Here is a 22,469-nt window from a genome sequence, read left to right on the forward strand (position 1 = left end):
CTCGCGTTCGAGTTCGAGATTGAGTGATTCGATTTCGAGTGCGAGTTGGTCTGTCGTCGTCGTCGCCGCGAATCAAAAGGAACCTGAAGTCGAAGAGGACAAGCAGAAGCCGTTGCGGGAAATCTGGGCTTTTCTCCGCTGATTTCTTAAGCGTTCCGATCGACTCCTTTTTGTACTTTTACCTGTTCTTGGAGAAGTCTTCTCTCAACCCGTTATATTTTGTAATTTTGAAAAGTTTATCTGCAACAGTGAAGCCGCGGACATAGTGTGAGGACGCCAGAATCGACTCGACAAAACTTTTTGCTTCCCCTGTTTCTGGTTCGATTGTGAAGTGAGGAAATTCCGGGACAAAGCAAAATTGTGCCGGCCGAAAAGGATATTTTTGTGTGCGAGTTGGCGTACGTGCGAGCAGTTCTTCCTTGAAAATCAGCGCCGCGTTCGGTGGCTCTTTTCTTGTCCGCAAAGTTGCCTTTTTGCGCCGCGCATCCCGTCCAAGGACTCGAGAGGCGTTCCGAGTGCAAGGAAAATGTTGATCTCGTGCAAATGTTTGAATATCACAGAATTCAACAATTCTGTGGATGACCAAGTCCTGAAGAGAAACGGCGCGGTGCAGTCGCTTCTTGAAATCGTGCCCGGCCCGGATGAAATCCAAGGACTAGGCGGACTCGCAGGATTTTATTACATTTATCGGGAGTTTGTAAAATCGGTGAGTAGAGCAGTGTCACAGTTCTAGCATTATTTGCCAAACCCTTGGCTGGTGTTTTCCCTGGTTTCCACCAAGCCAAAGCGGGCTGGGTGCCGTCTTTGTATTGCAAGTGGAACCAAAACTACAGCTGCAAGCCCCATCCCTAGCCCATGGAGAAAACTCGTCAATGAATGCCTCGAACGTGCCCAGCAACTGGGAGCCGATTGATATAAATAAATAAAAACGGCTGATTGTCTGACTGGAAGCCGGTTCTGCCGGTTTGCCGTGTGTGCGGCGATGGAGGCCGCAAGTGTAGGTTGCAAGTTGTGTTGGGCTCGTCTCCATCAAGCCGCCTTCAGCCAACTTAGTTTTTGTTAGTAGTTTGGAATTGTTTTGGATGGGACTCAGCTGGGAGCCTGGCCGCGGACGGAGGCAGCCTCAGTCTCAGATCTTGTCTAGCTTAATTAAAACCTGCTGCCCTATTATCGCCCTCACGTTGGTCGAGCCGGAAACATTTTCGACGTTAGCATGATACTTTTAGGCTATTTTTGGGCAGGACAGGTCCCCTTTTCGACCCCACTCGCCAGCTCATTCCAAGCTCCACTGGAGTAATCTCGCCGACAGCGCGGCCTTCGCCTGGGGCTTATCAGCTTCTACTCTAGTCTTATCACTAATTGTGTGCTGTTTTGTTGTTTGAATCAACTTCCATATATGACTGTCGGGTGTGTAATCTATTCTTGATTGAAAGTTGTTTATGATGATAATGGCGATGATGAAATAGCGCAACGATTGACACCGACAGCGGTTGCCGGTCAACAAGAAAGAGGAGGCGAGTGTCGGGCTGGAATCAATTCCGCGCTCACGATTGAATGCACTCCACAACGGCCACTCTCGCCTCCGAGCCCCATCCTCAGCAGGCAGGCAGGCTGCAATTATTTCTAATAGTTCCAACACGAGCGACGACAATGTGAAACCGATAAGACTTAATATTTCTTGGCATTTGATAGATGACGAGCTGATAAAACGAAAACTCTCGAGCGGTGGTCGTTGAACTCTTCCCCGGGGGTGTGGAATGCAATGTAATGCCGCGTTTCGAGTGGTCACTCAAGTTATTGCCGGTTAGCGTGACTGACGACGGACGCCTCACCCTTGCCGTGGGCTAACGTATCGTTGGGGGTCAAACGGTCGTTTGGTTTTTCCGAAGGTGTTCGAGGAGTCGTTTTACATTCATATTTGAGAATTCCCATAGCTCCTTGGGGCGAATATATATTTCCGGTAATCATTTTTACATCAACGAGAGTGAGGATCTCAGTAGGGAGGAAATAACGTCTACACATTTTACATAAATCAAATGCCACTTTCGGAAGTTATTCATTGCAAGTGTAAAATATCAGGCCATGGGAAGGAATTTGAATGAGGGATCATCATGAAGTGACGAAGTCAAAATAATTTGTTCATTCCAATTTCAATATCTGGAAAAAAAACGTTTGAAATGTTTCTTACGTCTCTACTCTTTTGCCCTTAGCAGTCTTTGGTTTAAAAAAAAAGTTTTCTGCTCGAATTTCCAGATACATAACTTCCTTCCAGGATAACAAAATAGTTTAGTGCTTGTTTCTTTATCATTTCTAACCTTTCTGACAGAGCAATCTGTGTTGCTCTTCCAAAAATGATTCAGAGGCAAAGATCACTTCATCCTTTAATTTATATCTTTGTCCCTGGAACATCCTTCGAGTCCTGAGAACAGCCAGACATGGCTGGGAACTAAATCTGTAAAAACGGGACACGGACACAATTGGAAGTGTAACTCACGAATTTCAGCCACTGTCGTGCCACAATTGAGCGACCAATGTATTGACTGTCATCGGTATTCCTACGACTACGATATTTCCCAAGCCGTAATTTAGATCATCATCATCAACAGCGCAACAATCGGTATCCCGTCTATGCCTTATTAAGGAACTCCAGACATCCCGGTTTTTCACCGTGGTCCACCATTTCGATACCCCGAAAAGCTGTCTGACGTTCTGGCCAGCACACTGCAACCGATTGAGCCTGACTGTTGATTTTCCCACTATATTCCCAAGCCGCAGTTTAGAAGGTATTCTTTAATTACTCGAAGTTATACCGGAAAACCCTGGGTAATTACTCAGGAAAATGTAATGGGATGCCATCCATCTTAAATTCATATATAGTTCCTGGGGATCAGTTTACGATTTCTTGAAAAACAGGGAACGTTTTATCAATTTTACTGGCACCGTAACCGTGAGGAAGAGACTCAGCCTTTGATCATTCAGATCAGATTCAGGTCCATTTTACCAGACGTCCTTGTCTAATGGATTCCTGTTGGTGGATTCAACGGTACGTGGACACGAGCAATATTTCTTGTACTGAGCCGTGATGTGAACGCAGACAAGAAGGGGTGGCTCCTGGAGAAACGCCAACGCTGAGAGTCAACAAGGCTGCCGCCCAAAGAAAAAAGATTTGCGCTTGGTGGTACCAAAAGTGTATATTGCATTGAAAGATAATTGAAAGAAATAGTGTGGTCAGCAAGGAGCTATAAATTGCCTAGCTGCATCGCGAAAATGAAGCAGTTGAGCTGAAAATACCAGAGCGACCAGGTTAAACCATATTGCTTCACAACAACCATAGACCTAACGTTGAAAACGTGGTCAAGAGGCAATCTAAGAGCGCAAATGAAAGGTTCTTTACATTCACCATATTTTCCAGATCTCCGTTTTCTGTCGAATCAAACACAGGCCCGAAAATTTTCGGTGAAACATTGATATATTTTATATGATTAAAGGTAAAAAAGGTGCGCAGAACGCACTGCGACCTTCATTTTTAAGATTTTATGTGAAACCTCATTAAAATCGGTTCAATGACTGTTTGTCCGTCTGTTTGTCAGTGTGTCACACCCGATTTACTCGAAAACGGCTGAACCAGCTGTCAAAAAAATTCGGTGAGAAGACCCTTTACGTGCAGCGAGCGACGCCATTTTATGTTAAGTTTGAAGGGGGGTGTAAATTTTTTTCGCAGAATTTGGGACCAGCACAGGGGATAATAAAGGACCTAATTCTGAAAAGTTTGGAGGTAATCTAACTATGCAACATGTTCTAGACATAGAATTCAGACAAATTCTACAGTTTTGAACCATTTTTGAGGTAACCAAGAGACGACTTAACGTTCTCTAAGCTGCTGGCTGTCTAGTCAAAACAAGCAAAAGTAACGTCACTAAAATTACTCTAATCTGTGAACTAAACGTCAGATTGTCATTTATTCCATTGAATAAAGGTTCGTATTTGCGAAAAAACATACGACGCCTTTCAGCCAAAAGATTTGTAACATTTGTATCATCTTTGCCAAGGTCGAAGTTTCATTGTACGTTTCGGTTCAAGGGGTGCTATTTGAAAATTCAGTCTTGTGTTTAGAAGAGCCCTGAAAAGAACTCGGAGATATTGTTATAGATTAATCTTAATTCCATGCGGGTTCTTGGCGAGGTTAGCAGAAAATTGCCTTTCGGGGGAGACTCTGGTGTGCAGCGGATTATCGACCCAAGGACCATGCCGTCACAATAGGCTGTTTTAAACAGGGGTACCGAACTCGGCTTGACCGTGATTGTCATTGCATGACCGCAAGGAGACAGCACGGCCATTGGAGTTCTGATTTGGCGAAAGAAAAGACCGAAGCTTTGATCACAAAGCATAGAAAACTAACTTGTGATATTGAGGTCGGCTTTCAATTATTTGGGAGAATCTATCGAAACCAAGTTTAGCTTAAAGGGGCGCTTAGAAAACGGCTGTTAAAAGGTGTCAAAATGTTGTCGAATGTCAATTTGTTGAAATTCGGAAATTATTCATAGCTAAAGTGATGCAATCTATACGTAGACGTCCATATAGTTAAAGATGCTTACAAATCTGTAGAATCGAGAGAAGGTATATTCGGTTTATCGCTTGATGGCTTTGAAGGTTTGTAGTGCTTTCGAGATAACATTCCAGTCTTTCCTAATATTAGAGAATGGATTGAGTGAAATCATGGCGCATAATCAACTACCATCTTACACACAAACACTAAGAGAAGACAATATTATCACTATTGGAATGGTACTCAACGTAGGGAATAAGTGGCTGTAGTTATCATCGAATTAAAAAAGAGGAAAGAAGGGGAAAGTTGCACTATTGAAGTAATACTTACATATAGATTGCATCAGATTCGCAGGATCATCGAGACGGGGCTGTTTCTTTTTAATAAGTGCCTCCCTTAAGTGTGCGAATTGAAACGGACTTGTCTTTCTAAGATTTTTATATGATCGTATCCAAAATAGAGAAAAGGGGATTTATTTGAAGAGCAGTGGAGAGGTGATGGTGTTTACGCTGATATCATCAGAAATTTTTTGAAGATGCTTTGTTATGAGTACTGTTTGTATATTTACTTTTGCAAATGTTAGGCCGGCGACTTCCATCAAGGTCTTTACAACACTGACTAGTAGGCATAATGCATTCCTTCTTCCGCCATCAGATTGTTAGAAGGTTTTTTTTCTGCCAGATTGTGGTTGAAAGTCTATTGAGGGAATTTTGCTTTACTGGTATCCTCTGAATATCACAATCACATCTTGATAGGCCTTAGTCACTGAATAATGCCCCTCTCTATTAAGGTTTAGTGTTTCCACACTTATACAGGTATTACTTATCTTTGTCAAGCTTTTTATGGTCACACTTTGTTTACTGTCCAACAGAAGTACATTGATCTGCTATTAAACAAAACTTTGTTGAAGTCGGTTTATTGCCTGTTTGACATTTTTATCGAAAACGGCTGTACGAGTTTAGTGAACATAAAGCTGGGTACTGTGTTAACCAGAATTATTTTCTGTCATCAGGTTTTCTGAGAATATTTTTTAAGGGAATGTGGTTCAAATCTTATATCAATTTAATACTTTTTTATCTTAAACTCTTTGGAAGAGTGAAGCGTTTGCACTGATGCGTTTGCTCACACCCAATCAAAATGACGCCTTGATGATTCAGAGCGCGGTAGGTGTTGCTAAAACGTGATAATAAAGACTTCTTGCATCATGATCTGACAATAGGTGAATTGCGGATGCATTGCTACACTTTAAAATCAAAAAGATCGTCAGTAGTCGGTGAAGTCCGTCGAAAGCAACCACACACACAAAAGTCAGTTAGCGAGTTCATGGCACTCGTATTTTGGGATGCAAGTAGTTTTTTCTTCATCGCTTCCAAAGGGTATATTCATCAATAAGCGAATGTGTCAAAAAGGCATGGAAAAGCTAGATAAGCATGAGCGCTGAAATATATGTATCAGTCTTGAATTTTTCGCTTTGTTTGACCTTGTGAACACTATTGTCACTAGGGTTGATAAAAGGCAGGGAAAAGAATGGTTGGCTTCAGAGGAAACTCCAACGCCGACAGCCAAACAGGATCTGCATCCAAAGAAGACCATGATTTCAACTGGGACCAGAAGGGTATACTGTATTAGGGAACAATAGAAAGAGACAGTCCGGTCAGCAAGGAGCTATAAACTGCCAAGCTGCACTGCGTAAATGAAGCAATTCAGCTGAAGACACCACAGCCCACTCCCAAGAGCTAAATTGGATTCTCCAATTTACTGAAACCCCCCGGTTTCAGTAGAAACAGTACTCTATTTTTAATTGTTGGATATCTTTGGTACCTTTGATTTTTCCATCCTATGTTTATGCGTTTCAATTCGTCATCTTCAAACTTGATCGTTAGTTGGTATCGAGTGCTATTTTGCTTAAGTTGGAAATAAGGAAGTAAAGTGGGCAAATCAAGTTAGACTTTCTTGTCAGTAAGAAGAGCATTAGTTGCGATTACCTTCAAAATTGGGAAGAAACGGAAGTTCAGTATTACGCCAGGCAATGGAAACAAATCGGGAAACCGGAAGCGAGACGCTTTAGGTATGAAAGGTTTTGTGAATTTTTTTTAAAAACAGATTTGAGTCTGCATTTGCCCCATTAGTACGTAACGGGTAATATATGCGTATATTACGTGAAAATATCCACTTTCAAGTGATATTAACTTTCAAAGTCTTGAATTTGCAAAGAAGCGACAGCATTGACCTATTATAACTTTGCTAGTAATAGTGTAATTTTCACCAAATTTGGTAAGATCATGATCTATGCTGTAGCCAACATTGGTGCAAAATTTCATGATCCTAGGATAAAACTTAAGGGGGGTTTTCCTGCCAATTACTAAAAGTTGTAGCAATGTACTTTTATTAACTTTATTTGAACAGATATTGGTATGTAGGGTATCTCGGAGCCTAGGCACCATATGGTGGCAACCTTTTGATTTTTTTTCAGATGTTTCGGTTAGGTAAGTTCTGAGAATGGATCCGTTAAAGAAATGATCACCTTCAACTCTCCGTACTCCCTACTTTTCCAGTAAATGTCAAAACTAAGACCATCTTCGGAAAGTACTACCCGAGAACTTTTATTTGATACCCCACATGACTATATTTGATGAAAAAAAATGTACACCCTCCTGGGGGTGGGGACCCTCTCTTAAATTCAACGTAAAAGGATGAGTTCCCATTTTTCCACCAAATTTGATGTCAATGGGTATAATCGTCTCCGAGAAAAATACGTGTGACAGACAGACAGACGAACAGACACAGACAGATAGTAAACCGATTATAATAAGGTTTTGTTTTACACAAAACCTTAAAAAGGAAGGTAAATCGTGCTCAGCGAAACAGACTTTGAGAATAGGACCACACTGAGCATTGGACAATAAAGCAGTGATTTGAGCTCCGAGCAAGACATTAAGGATATTCAGGATAGATGCGAGAAAGTGAAGGCGGATTATTAAATGGAATGACTTGGAAAAGTATTTAACTTTTCGTTCCTTACCCTGTTCTTCGGCAAATTTTGTTACAAAAGTTGAACAGGAGGGAGGCATCATATTTCTATCGAACACATCAAGGTTCAAAACAGATTTCAAATGAAATCAATTAACAGAATTTTTGATCCCGATTAGCATTCTAAGTAGCGTTTGTGACTTTTTAGTGGATCCGACTTGGAAGAAACAAACGCCAGTCCCACGATGTAATTAAATTTATATATAAACTTTCTGGCGTCTGATGTTCCATAACAAATTTTGTCGAAATATATTATTTTTAAAGAAGCTTATCTTCTAGAAGTTACATGACTCTAGAAACGCAACACTCTACGTTATATTACCTGCAATGCACTCCGCACTGTTTGTATTTTATGCATTCGTTCGAATGGTACAAAATGGGTAAACTAGCATAATATCATCTCTCTTTTCATTTTTAGCTACCTGAGTAATCGACTATGAAACGAAACTTTTCAATAGACGAAGAAGGCATCAGCAAAAATCCACATTTTCATTATCGAATACATCTCTTATGGGAATTAAACCTTTGTGGATAAAGTCTACGCGACCAGAATTCTATTTTTATCGAAAAGATCACTATCAGCGATGATGCAGTATCATTGTCCTATTATATAAAGAAAACAGGAAACCATTAAGTCACACACTCATGGATCGATATCGTTTTGCTTTTTCTTGAATATTTTCGCCCACCCAAATTGTCCATTCAACTCTGACGACAACAGCGTCGAGCCAACCTAAACATTTATAAGAACTAAAAACCAATCAACCATAAACACGAGAAATGTAAAAACGTACGCTTCAGCTAAGAAGAAAGTAAGAACACTTTATTTTGGCTTCTCCTCGAATATTTTTATGACAACAAAAAAACTGAATAATCACGGCGGCAAGTAATGATTTCTACACCACAGAGCGTTCCAATTTTAGAAAATAAATGTAACATATGTACCCGAACATGTGAGATTATCATTTCTTTCATGATATCGATTCTCCTTATTCTCATCGGCCAGAAGAAAGTCTTACTTTCGTGGAAACAAAAAGTTTTCTTTGTTTCTTCTAGTTTTCGGTCTGGTTAGTGCTGTAGTTGCTTCAGTTCGCTCCTCGCGTTCCTTTCATCTTCATCATTTCCTAATTATAAGTTTGGGACTTGGAGTGGCCCCCGTGAACCGGCCAAGCAGCGTAAACAAGTTTTCAAGCTTTCGGGTGTCAGGGGGGACACATTCATTACATATTGTACGAAAGTTAGCAAGAGGCAAGTTGCAAATAAGCAAACAAGTCATGTCATAGACATGCTAACAAAAATTATATAATCTGCCGGTAAGTTGCTGAGTCGATGGACGGGTTGTTGTTCTTTAAGCTTAAAAGAAGGTGTGTTGAGTGCAGGCATACACATATTGACGATCAAGAAAATTGCATTACATTTAAATGCAAATCGAGCTCCGTCCGTCGTGACCATTCCATTTGTTGATGAGGGAGGGACTGCCGGTTATTTTAAATGAAACCACTGATTCGGGGTGAGGCTGTTCTTAGTCCACTTTATCAGATTAAGGAATAGAAAGAATGGGAATTGTTTCTTCTATGAATTAAAGAAGGAAGTTCCTTGGAAACTAAAATTATACTATATCTAGCTATTCGCATAAAACTCACTCAGATCTTTTACATATCAGCCCGCATTGGAGGTAGCTCTTCGTTAGTGTTATATTTCCACCGAAGCTATGCTGCCTTCTCTTTACGCAAATTTTTACCTTGCGATTGAATTTTCCCTTGATTTGATTGCACGCATACCTTCATGAACGCACCTCTGCTTATCAAAAATATTTTTACCATGCCTTTGGTCACGTACACCCAAATATACAAGCAGAATTGTTACTACCCCCATCTGACGAATTGTTGAAGGACGAACCGTAAGGAAGTACAGACGTTGTCATTTATCAACTGCTACGTCAGGATTTCTTTCTTCTATTATATAATGAAAATGACAAGTCATTGAGTAGAAACGTGTTTTTCGTAAGCTTTTGTTAGTACAGCCGAGTTGACTCGGTTTTTGACACCGTTCTATCGTCATTTCCAGAATTTTAGCAATTTATTCTTATCAGGCAATCGATAAGAGAAGATATGACTACTGTTTTCTCAATACGACTTCGTCTGTGTAAAAGCTAAATGGGGTCAGGTGCACCCATTGTCTTCCGGAGAGTTGTTGACCTAATATACTATCAAGGGTTGAAAGGTCATCAACAGGATCGGTTGTATAACCGGGACAAAAGCAGGAGCATGGGGTGTCCATATGCAGGTTCTGTAAATTTTCATTGTGGAAGAAGTCATAAGGTGCGTTTCATAATTATAAGGTCACTTTAAAAATCGCGTTATTTTCAAAATGCCAAACTGTAGGATAACATAAACATAATATTCAACAAAGATTATTACGAAAAAGAAATAAAAAAAATATATTTTTGCCAAATTTTGTAAATTAAGGGTACCTTTTTAATTAAAATTTACTTACTTCGCCCTTATAAGGTCACATACATTCTCTTTTTATTAACTTGACTAGTGATAAGAATTGAAAAAAAAAAACTAAAAATAACTGCAGAATCACCTCGAGAGCTACACACACTTTTTCGATCCGGGTTTTCATACTTCTCAGAAGGTTTTCAATAAAATTTTCGTCAATTTCCTGCCTCTCATCCTATAGCGCCGTCATGAGCTCTTTAACCGTATCGAATTGCCGATTATCTTTATAAAACCGCTGTAAAAGTATACCCCACAGGTTCTAAATTGGATTCAAATCCGGAGAGCACGCTGGTCAATGCACAACTTTGATGGATTTTGGCAAAAACCAAGCTTTTGTTTCGTGGCTGACATGAATTCGTGCGTTGCCCTGCTGAAAAGTCCATAGTGGGTAACCATTCTCATCTAAAAATGACACTAGGTTGTTTTCTAGGAACTCATTCGAGATGTAAAAACTTGCAATGAAAGGTATCCATTTGCAGAAAATGCACCCCAAACCATCACGTTATCACCGGCGAAATTTCGCTTCGTAAAACGAAATGGTTCCTTTCTAATGTCATGCCAGTATCCACGAAAACCGCTGGAACCATCCAGATTCCATTTTTTTCGTCGGAGAATATTATCTGAAAAGTTGCTTCAGACATTTTTTCTTTGCACTGTATAAGATAATGGTTACCGTATTCTAGTTTGTATCCAAATTTTTCAATGCAAATATTACTCTAGCGTTCCTGTGACGTTGGGTTAACTTCAGTACTGGCTTCATTTTTCCATATCGAAGCGTCTGAGCACGTTTTAGGGTCCCCCAAATAGTGTATCGTGAAGCATTCACATCTGCTAACCAACGCAAGCGTGCTAGGGGCACTGTTTAATTGCTGGCATTGCGCACAATTTGCCTTTCGCGCCCACTAAAACTTTTCAAAGAGTTTTGGACAACGCTCAATTTACCGTGAAATTTCCCTTATACTGACTTCATTTTCTTTTAAGGAAGTCATCCCGTGTAAAGGCCGGTTTTTTTGCTTCTTTTCGAAATTTTTTGACGCCGTGTTAAACTTGTTTTTGTGAATTTTGGTGTTTTTTTAAGGTATCTTTAATTAACAACAAGTCGGGAAACCGGAAGCTTGACGCTTCAGGTATAAAAGGTTTTGTGTTTCCCTATGTGAGGAGCATAACGTAGTTCTCCATTGGCTTATAGCATTGACCCGAGATATTTAAATCGCTCAGTTCTGGGCAGGTTACCACCATTGCCAGAACTCAGCGATTTAAATATCTGGAGGGGCAGATTACTGCCATTGAAAGAACTGAGCGAGTTAAATATCTCGAGTCAATGCTACCAGCCAATGGAGAACTGTGTAATGAAATGTTTCAAGCATTAACGCCACCTGGATGAAGTGACATTCCGCAACTGGTGTTCTTTGTGATCGACGTATCAGCGCACGTCCCAAATCTAAAATTTACTGCAATGTCGTCCGTCTGTCGCTCTCTATAGTTTGAGTGTTGACTATAAAGGACAATGAACGGCGTCTTGCGGTAATGGGGACGAAAATGTTGCATTGCACTGGTGGCGTGACACGTTTTGATCACGTCTGAAATGAGAATATCCGCGATCGATACGGGTTTGCACCGATCGGGGAAAAACTGCAAGAGAGGCGTTTTCAATGGTGTGGTCACGTAATTCACGCTAACGATAAATCTATTCTTCATAAATGTGACTTTAATATTCCACGCGAATGTCAATTATTCCGGGTAATTATGACGTCAGCATCTGATTTGCATGGCTTTGGAAGCAGTAAACTCGCGCGAAATTGCTAAGTTTGAACTGCTATAACTTTGGCGTTAATTGCCTGATTTGCATGCAATTTAGCACATATATACAAAATATTGTCCCCTATGCTGGTACAAAATTCGGAAGTCCTAGGATGAATTTAAGGGGGGTTTTTCAGTAAATTTCTAAAAAGCAGTAATATACTATTAGTAAGTTTATTTGAGCAGATATCGGAATGGGACATATTTTGAGGCCTATATTTCATCTAGGCGCACCACCCTGATTTTTTTTAGATTTTTAGGTTGGGTAGTTTCCGAAAATCAGTCCTGTCTCACTTCAAGTGCGTACATTTTGACTCCTTACTCACGCACTTTGCAATCTATGCCAAAACTAATGTCAATTTCGGAAAGTACAAATCGAGACCTTTCATTTGATACCCTACACAGCTATATCCGGTGAAAAAATTTTTGAATCCCCCTTTTGCATGTATGGGGAGCCCCCCTTTAAACTCCACTTAAATTTATGCCACTCGCTGTATGCGTGGGATTTCATAGTTCCCATCTGTCCACCAAATTTCGTTCGGATCGGTTTAACCGTTTTGGAGAAAAATGCGTGTGACTGACAGACAGACAGACATTGAATCGATTTTAATAAGGTTTTGTTTTACACAAAACCTTAAAAACAAGTCGGGAAACCGGAAGTTGGACGCTTCAGGTATGAAAGGTTTTGCGTATTTTTTTATAAAGCGATTTGAGTGTGCATTTGTCGCATTAGAACCTAGCACGTATTATATACATATATTATGTGAAAATATCCACTTTCATGTTATTATATTACATTACAAAGTCTTAATTTTGCACAGAAACGGCAATTTTGACCTGTTATAACTTTGTTAGTAATAGTGCGATTTTTATCAAACTTGGCGATCATGGTCCATACTATACACTACATTGCTGCAAAATTTCGTGATTTTAGGATGAACTTACGTTTTGGGGGGTTTCGCAGCCAATTACTATATTTGATGAAAAAAAATGTACACCCCCTTTTGCATGTATGGGGATCCCCCCCCCCCCCCCCCCCTCCTTAAATTCGACGTAGAATGATCGAACGTACTGTATGCATGTGCGTTCACAGCTTCCATCTTACACCAAATTTGGTGTTAATCGCTATAGCCATCTCCGAAAAAAATGAGTATGACGGACAGACAGACAGCCAGTAAACCGATTTTAATAAGGTTTTGTGTTTACATAAAACGACTTTACACGAAACCTTAAAAACTACTGAAAGAATCACAAGTATCCTAGTTTGCGAACCGTAGAAATATGTTCTGAATAAGTAAAGTAAGAGTGTAGTGAATCTACGCGATTAACAATAGGATTTCCACTAAACTTTCCAGTATCGTCTTACATATCATGACATATATTACTGCAAATTTTCATGATTATCAGATTAATTTAAGGGATTACGTCGTAAATTTATCGAATATAGAAATACACTATTATTAACTTTAGTTGAGCAGATATTAAGAAGAGAAGGCTTGGATGTCATTAAGGGCATCGTCATGATCTTTCTTTCAAATTTTTCGATGGGATTTTAGATTTTTATCAGCCTTTCGCTATTTTTTGAACTTACGATGCTCCGAAGTCTCCCCAAATGTCTCTAAGGGGGTCATCCCGTGTGAAGGCTGTTTTTTTCGCTTTTTTTAGAATTTTTTTGTGAAGAACTGGATAAAGATAGAAATACGAATTTATCATCATAAATTTATTAATATCTTGTGCGTGCATAGTAATTTCCGATCGCATAGTTCGGAATTGAAATACAGAGCAATTTATACACCCATCTCCAAAAAAAATTCTGCTGCCACGCTAGAGGGCGCGGTCATCGTCTTAAAGAAAAAAAGTAAACGGCATTTTAATGTACAGACTTAACTACAAACTAGGACTACTAAAAAATCTTAAAAGCTAAACTTTTGGCGCCATATTAAATTTTTTTTGTGAATTTTGTTGTTTTTTCACGGCTTCTTCAATGAATCAAAAAAACTACTGAAGTCGTGAAAATTTCAAAGAATTTCGTTGGATAAATTTATGGCTATGGTAGCAGCCGATTTTCAATATGCAGTTCCGAGAAAAACGCATTTAAAAAGTAGAATGTCATTTTTAGCCATAAAATCTTAACTGATCATTAATCTGCTATACCAAGTCCATAAACCTTAGGTTTCTTGAAGAACCACAAGTAGAGCCGTGGCTTCAATTCTTAGGATTTTAGCGAAGTTATTCCAATGTAATGCGGACCGATAAATAAGCGCTTTATAACGGCAATCGACATAAATCTGGCATGTGACCTATCACGTGTTTAACACTATAATTTCCGAACGACTCCGAATGTCAAGGAATAACTTTGCCCATATAATTTACAATGGCAATTTTATATTTGCCCACGACTGTGCTCCATGCCAAAGGTCAAAAGAGAACATCTTTTTTATAGAAAATAGGCAAACAAGAATGTTTGACCGACCTGGTAATTCACGGGAACTTAACCTCATTAAAAACTTTTTGTGATCAATGGAAAACACAATTTCCAAGAAAAATATAATGAATAAGATACAATTGACAGAAGACCTTATGCTGGTTAAGTATAGAAATGATGAAATAAAAATAAAGTGCATTAAATTATTGAAAGTATGTCGTGAAGAGTAAGAGTTATAATTCCAACAAAAGACGGCTTAACTAAGTTTTTATATTATTTTTAGCGTTATAGGGCTATTTTCAGTATGTTTCAAATGTCTGCTCAATACTATTTGACAACAAATAATTTTATAAATTGGTAACATGATTTTTCAAAGATGGTTTTATTAATTGGCCACCCACTGTACCTTCATTTTTGCTGTGTCAACAGATTACTTAGGGATGCCTTAGAGAAATTAAGACTTACATTAGCCATTTTTAAACCTTATTAGAATCGATTCGATGTCTATCTGTCAGTCTGTCTGCCTCTTGGATTTGCTTGGAAACGGCAAAATCAATTGTCATGAAATTTGGTCTGTCAATTCGTTTACATATAACGGGTGGCATCATTTGGGGCGGGGTTTAAGGAGGGGTGTGGGGAGACGTGGTTTTGTAATTGTAATTGTAATGTGGGGTATCAAATGAAAGGGCTCAAATAGTAATTTTCGAAACTGATGATATTTTTTATATCGGGTGAAACAAAATGTGTGCCCCAAAAGTGTAGCAGGTATCCAACCCAAAATTCTTAAGAAAAAATCACAATGGTGCATATGAGAAATCTAGGCATTAAAATACATCCGCATTCGGTATCTGTTTAAATAAAGTTGATAATAGTATATTAGCATATTTTAAAAATTTATCCGAAAACCCCCCTTAAGTTTAGCCTAGAAGTACAAAATTTGGTATGGTTATACATGCATAAATATAATGTAATGCATAATTTTGAAAAGTTTGACAAAAATCCATCTACTGTTATTATTTTAATATTTTTAATTGGAGGTATAATACGTGAATAGGAAATTGAAGATGAACACAAAACCTTTATAGTCAAAGCATCCAGCTTCCGGTATTACGACTTGTCACTATATGCCAAGTTGAGAATCATCAAAGGCTGCAATTTTCAGAACAGGGATTCTTGTACAGAATGTCCTCTAATACAGTATTTTACATTTATTTTCAACAATTCTAACTTAAAGTGGAGAATTCAAGCCTATCATAGTCTATATTTAGCTTCGGAACCCACACAGGGATAACTTGCGTAACATGTGGTGTGAGTGGAAAGTGTATTGAAATATCGTCCTTGACACCAAAATACCTGCAATAATTTCCGCAACCATGAACAGGGATATCAACCTAAACAACTCGTAAAACTGTTTGTTTTCTCCATTGAAAAGAACGACAATGGGCATAGACTTGATCGTAAATTTTTATTGCACGTTCGTAAATTATCATTGTTATTAGCTTTCAATGGGGCATTTAAAATATTATTACTTCGGCCTATAAAGTGGTCCATTGAAAAATCCTATTCGACCACAAACTGAATTGGTAAGATGCATTTGCATCTCTCATTACAACACGCATCCAGTGAGACAATTGGAAACATTTGTTAGGAAGAACCTCCAGGTTTGGGTCTATTTCGACATTACCACCAATTCAATTATGCTATCACCTACTTTCTTCAAGTTGACACTCATTTGCAAATTCAAGTGTGCATTCAATTTAAAAAAAAGTTATCGTGGTCTTACTCATCGGTTTATGGCCCCGCGAAATGGTATCTTATATTTGCGAAATTCAAAGTTCACAAATCATCAACGACAGCGAATACGTGACGGAATACACGATAACAGTAACTCACTCAAGTGCAAATATCGGTGGTTATTATTAATTTCTAGATATGACAAGCTTATTGGTCCTCAAGGATTTGTTTTTGCTGTCGTTGCACTCGATGCAGCTGCTTATGCATGGACAATCCATTTATCAAGTGAGAATGTCATGCTCGTATGCTGCTTAATGATTTTTTATTGAACTTTCATTTGGTTACGAAGCCCTTAAAATATAAATTTAATTTGCATTTCACCTTGAACTCGTTTTAATCGGTCGTTCCATTGATCGCTGGCGGTAATGGAATGCGATATGAGAGTAAAAAGTTGGAAATAAAAATGCATTGTGAAAAAAGTCAATTGATACGCATTCGGTTGCGTCGAGTGGAGAGTTCTTTGAATAAAATGTATATCTGGAATGAAAGCTAGATTTGTGAATAAACAAGACAATACCGAGATAAAATAATAGAAAATTTCAATGAATTCTGTTAAGCAACTGCCAATTTCGCGATCTAGTCCATCGCAGCTGCAATTTGCATATACATGAGCTTTGTGAGTTGAGCCTGTTTCTGCCAATTAACAAATCGCCTACAATAAATAGCAACAGATATTTTTGTTGTCAATCGACGCCAAACTTAATTTTATTTCAAATTAATTATTATAAGATATATATGTGGAAAGCGACCTCTTGTCGGCAAAGTTGGTTTGGAGAACAAGCTTAAGTTAAGATTAAATTTCCAGGAATCGCTTTGCATTTCAGCTTCAGTAATTGCCTCCTGAAATTAAGGGTTTAGTTTAGAAAATTCAGCTAAATTGAAAAAAACATCAACTTCTGTAACAAGGCCTGGAAACATGGTCTCCTTTTAAAGATTGAGATTTGAAAAGGACACTTTTTTAACATTTCAGGCTGCGCGGGCCCTTATCTTTTTAGCGGAAAAGATTTTATTTATCACATCAGTATCTGTTAGAATAAAAATCAACAGAAAAAACTGGAATTTTACTGATTTGCCGACAAAGTTTTTCTCAGGATTCATTAGTCAGATTGGAAGTTTTAGCCGGTTTTTGTCAAAAAATTTGGTCTCAAATTCCTGAGGCTTTGAATTGTACTTCTAAATTGAAGATATGACTGGTTGAAGGTGTTATGTCGTAAAGAGCTAAAAGCTTAGATAAATCACCATGGTGTCTTTCATTTAAGTAGTTTTTTAGATTTTACATAGCTCCATCAATCCTTCAAAATTTTTTTCATAACGAATCGAGTTTTTGGCATTTAAACTTGACTCTGTGGAATTTTACCCCATAAAATAAAAAGTTACGGAAGGATAAATATTTAATTTTGCCATAAAAAAATTTCGTGGCAGAAAACAAACTTAATATTTAGTTATGCCACCATTTGCTGCAATTACAGCCTGTATGCGTTAAGGCCTACTCTCTATACAGGGTATTGGCGACGTTATCTGATGAGTTCGATTAACTTTCGATTGATGGTGATCACTTCCTTAACGATGGAGCGTTTGGTTAGCTCTTACCTGCTCTCTATGGGGTTCAAGTTGGGTAGATTCTCCGGTTAGGGTATGACGGTAATGTTTTTTTTGTCAGAAAGCATTAATTAAGCTGCAGTAATAGCCGAGTTGCTTGCTTATATCGGTGGTTCCTTCAGGATATACAGGCGCTCCATGCCCTTTACTGAAATTGAAAACCATTCCCCTCTCCTCTATAAGTCAATCTGGATGAAACTATTCTCTTGTCATCGGACGAACGGAATTCCTTCTGACTCTCTACTATGGGTAGTATTTCGTAAAGGTAGGCTTATGGTGGAAGAAGAGGTTATAGCGTGGTTCACTGTGTTTCTGTTTTTGGTGGTATAAAAATTGACCTGGTTTGAAATTACCGACTAATGGGTCCCCTAACTTCCTTTTTAATGTTTTATGTGAAACTAAACTTGATTGAAATAGGTTTGGTGTCTGTCTGCCGCTTTGTTCGCTTGCCTGCATGTCTGTCGGTCTTTTTTCTCCGCAGTTGGTTTCCTCGCCCTTGCGGAACCGCCGGAGTATTTTGTTGTAGACTCGCTTCCTTTGTTTATTGATTGCATTAGCAACAGCGCGTTTGAGATAGTTCTGAAGCCACACATGTGGTTCCTCACACTGATACGAGCGGTCAATTCCTTACAACGCTTCGTGATAAGTGATTTTTCAAACATTCTTTTATAGCATAAATACAACTTAACGGGTGAAAATCCAACGTCCGTGGCTTCCTCAGCAACATGGACATTAAAGGCGTCATATCATCCAAGTAACTGGGTACACCAATCGTCACCAGAGACTACCTTGTCGTATTTGATTGTTCCACATACTTTACCCAGATGGTTTATCCGGAAGCAGTTATACGTATTGACCCGAAATTCAGGGCGAGGGGAGTTTATTTGATTTGATTTATTTGGTGACCAGATAGGTTGTGGTTTTTCCAATCGTTATGTTCCAGCCAAGTTACGAGTGACGTTCAGCTGTCAAAATATTCAGTTTGTCATTTCATCATGAATCTTTTCACGTTATTGAAAAATATTGAAATTCCGGGTCAGTTTCCTCGTGACCTGGGTACACTGTTGCTTTTGGACCTTAAGCCAAGAACCAGGCAGAGATCAGCACGAAACGAAGAAAGCAGGGGCGCCGTAGCATTTCCAGAAGTGTAGGTTTGTCGCCGGTCAGCTGTAGACATCATCACCTGGCTTGTTTTGCGGTTGAATTTGGACCTACATTCTTGCGAAATTATGCTGACGCTGACGGGTTTTAGCGTTTTAGACGGGGCTCTGTTTGACCTAGCGGCTATGTAAACAAGCTAATCAAGCTTTGACCAAATATCAATACATCCAAAAAGAATGACAGTTTGATGCGGTTTATATCATGACAGCATAATCGGACATTTTTTCTTTCGAAATGAGGAAGGAGACACGGCTACCGTCAACGGTTCTCGGTATAGGGCAATGTTAATCGGCTTTTTGCAGGCAGAGCTCGACAATATCGATATATCCGAGCGGTGGTTGCAGCATGGCAGCAAGATATGCCACACAAGTGACGTAATGCTCGAAGTTGTGAAGAGGAAATTTGACGACTGGGTCATCTCGCGGCGAGCGTTCATCAAATAAAGGCTTTGATTAGTACTTTACGGAACACATCTTAGCTTTGACGTTGTTAGCAAAGTAGTCGAGTGGAGCTTTAAATGGTGGAGCTCATTCTCATAAACTACCCAGTCGAAAAGTTTGAAAAGTCGTGGTGGTATCCCTAAACGAGTCGTTCGAATTGAAGATCTTAACTTCATACCCGTATAAAATGTTGATGCAGTTGTTGAAGGAGGTGATGTGTTCTCTATCGACATTTGCATTTTTGAATCTGTTGTGAGAAATTTAGCACTTTCGGCTTCCGAGGATTTCTTCATTTTGGTGATTGTCCAATTTTCATATTAGATGAGGGCCTTTCTAGCGACGAGGAGGATGAGGGGTTTCATATTGCTCGTGATATTTATCGAGTGGATTTTTATCCTTTAACGAGGGTGATTATAATGATGTTTATCGAAAATGCCCTTAAGGAAGAACGTGCATGATTGCAAGCAATGGGGTCAGACAATCACATTTTCCCCTTTTTACGTAAAATAAACCTTTTAGAATCGATTCGTTCGTTTGTCGTTGACTGATGAAGGTTTTATTCAGCATATTTAGAATAATCCGGTTTAGGTTAAATATACACGCTTTTGTTTGATAGTTTGTTCCCGCACTGACAAAAGCTGTGACACAAGCCATTTTTGAGGCGCATTTTTCACCGGCCAAGTCGTTCGTCATGGATAGGAACTGTTGATAATTACTTGGACGACAAGGAAGATGCATAAGAACTTTCTGATTAAGCTGCAGGAGCCTCTGGAGAGTTCCTATTGATTTATGTGGCCTGGCGTTGTCCTAATGGAACATTACTCTTCTCCAATTGGCTAAATGTGGCCATTTTTAAGCGATTGTTCCCTTAAATGACAGTAACGGTACATGTGTTAATAGTTCAGCTACCAATCTCACCAAATACAAAACCAAGCCTTCTTAGCTGCGAACCCTGGTGTGTTCAGTGTTTGCGCCGACTTACCGCAATATACCATTACTGTGGTCGCTTGGCGTTGTCAGAAGTGATCCACTTTTCATCAGCAGCCGCGAATCCTTTGAGAAACGGATTGGTTTTGTTGCAATTCAGCAGCGATTCGCAAAAGAAAATTTGTTCCATAAGGTTTTTGACGTTAACTCATCTTGGCGCCCATATTTATATCGCTTCTTTTTGTATGCAACCTTATTCAAATGTTCCAAACGGTTTTTTCCACAATTGGCTCTTCAGAACGCGGTGCATTTTTCGCATCGAAATTGTCGAACTTTAATCGACGAAATCAAAATTACGCCCGATGGGATACTACAATATCAGGACTTGTGTTTTCGCTTATATCGAAGGAAAACTTTTTAGATTCGCGTTTTTTCCCTTGCTAGTGTCTATTTTTGGTGAGTGCTCAAGCAAAATTGAATCATCCAATCACACAACTATCACAGAAGTATAATGAAAAAAGAAGACAAACTTTATTTTTTAATGCCGAAAAGTGAGTTTTTTATTCCTCATATACCGGTATTTGGAGGACCAGTTGTCCTCTCCCTCAGTGAGGAGGCATTAAAAAATAAAGTCTGTTTCTTTTCATTATAAAATAAGCCGGAAAACGACACACCGGAGATATCACAGAAGTCTTCCTCAGAATGGATTCGTCGCACATGCGAGTAACCGGACACCATCTGGGAAATGGCTACGTGAGAAACACAAGAAAGGTATAATGTGCTTTCGTTGGACTTGGTTAATGATATGATTAGTAAAAAAGCAAAAAAGGCAACTAACGGTTTCGTCTAGGGCAGAGGCAATTTATCAGATGCTGCCTCACCTCTGCCCTGGGAGCAGCGTGATCGAAAGTGGCAACAAATGGAAGTCGCTCCGCGAATTATATCCAACTTAAAATTGCCCGAGCCAGGCCAACGCAGATCTCTTCCTATCAAGCGTCAAGTGTGCGGTTACACTATATTTCAGAAGAAAACGCTGCAGGGAACATGGTCTGAAACACGAAAATAAAAATTGTACTTCGTCGTACTGTGGATGATGTTCACATTAGTCACAACCACTACTTCGGGAACCATTTATCTTCAGTGCGAGATTGGTCTTGGGCGTTGTAAGGGCCTGGGGTTGATAAATTCTTTTTAAGATGGCTGAATTTGCTTTTTCTAGTCACATCCATTGTTTTTATCTATTAAATTCTACCTATACGAAATCAGCGTCTCTTAAGTTTTGAAAATAGATTGTCCTCAACTGTTCGTATTTCGGCAACCAGTTGCTTCCTCCATTCGCGGGAATTTCTTTCGAATACTTCCTATATTACTTATATTCCATTTTGGAATATTAGCCATCAAAATACTTCACACGAACAATAAAATCGATTTATGAAAACATAAACCTCAATTTTGGTAAATGTCGACAGAAGCTTGCTTTTCGGGTCATAAATTGCAATCTTTGTAAATCTAAAATGTCACTATTCTCTCTACACACGCATTCTACGGGTAAATAAAATCTTGTTCTAAGCCCACTTTATAAATAATTCATGCAAAATTTATTTATATATCACCCAGGACAGTTGCTGCATTTGTGAATTAGATGTTTATTTGAAATCGTTTTATCTTCTCGAGTTCTATTTATCTAATCAAATGAATATAAATATTTTTTTCAAATATGGGGCTTCTGGCTTGAGTTGTGTTTTTCGTCACGGTTCACCTTTGAAAGTTGATGGTCCATTTAAATATTAGCATTTCCTATTTGAAATTATTTTGAACAGTAGAACACACATTGCATACATGATCTCGGATTTGTTGTGCATCCAAATCAGTAGGGTAGGGTAGATGTTTAGATATCTCAGACTGATAATTGGAGTTATGTAATATTTTGACCAAATTCGGGACTAGGTTGAATTAAAAAATAGTACACGGAAAGACGAGTGATTAGATCATAGGTGCCTCGTACCACATAATTATCTTGCTTTCCTTTTTCCCCGAAATTACGTTTAATTGAACCGAATTGAGTGAATTATGTCTGAACGAGCCATTCCTTAAACAAGAGAATTACGTAAATTGAGACTCGTGTGCTCGTTAGAGTGAGCCTCTGTACAGAATGATTTGCGCTAAATATTCTAAAGAATTTAATCGCATCTCTCGATGCATAAAGTGATGTAAGATGTTTACCACAATTTAATGATTTAGCT

General features: G+C 38.9%; 1 protein-coding gene across 1 annotated transcript in view; it reads left to right on the forward strand.

The window, feature by feature from the left end:
• LOC119653856 (homeobox protein 5) overlaps window positions 1-22,469 on the forward strand; it is a 93,327-nt gene continuing 70,858 nt past the window's right edge. The window contains exon 1 of the mRNA XM_038058907.1: window positions 1-706. Coding sequence (XP_037914835.1) covers window positions 527-706 — 180 coding nt within the window. The 5' untranslated portion in view covers window positions 1-526. The remainder of the gene's footprint in view (window positions 707-22,469) is intronic.

Source organism: Hermetia illucens, chromosome 4 (genome assembly GCF_905115235.1).
Source record: "Hermetia illucens chromosome 4, iHerIll2.2.curated.20191125, whole genome shotgun sequence".
In the NCBI taxonomy this organism is placed as follows: Eukaryota; Metazoa; Arthropoda; class Insecta; order Diptera; family Stratiomyidae; genus Hermetia; species Hermetia illucens.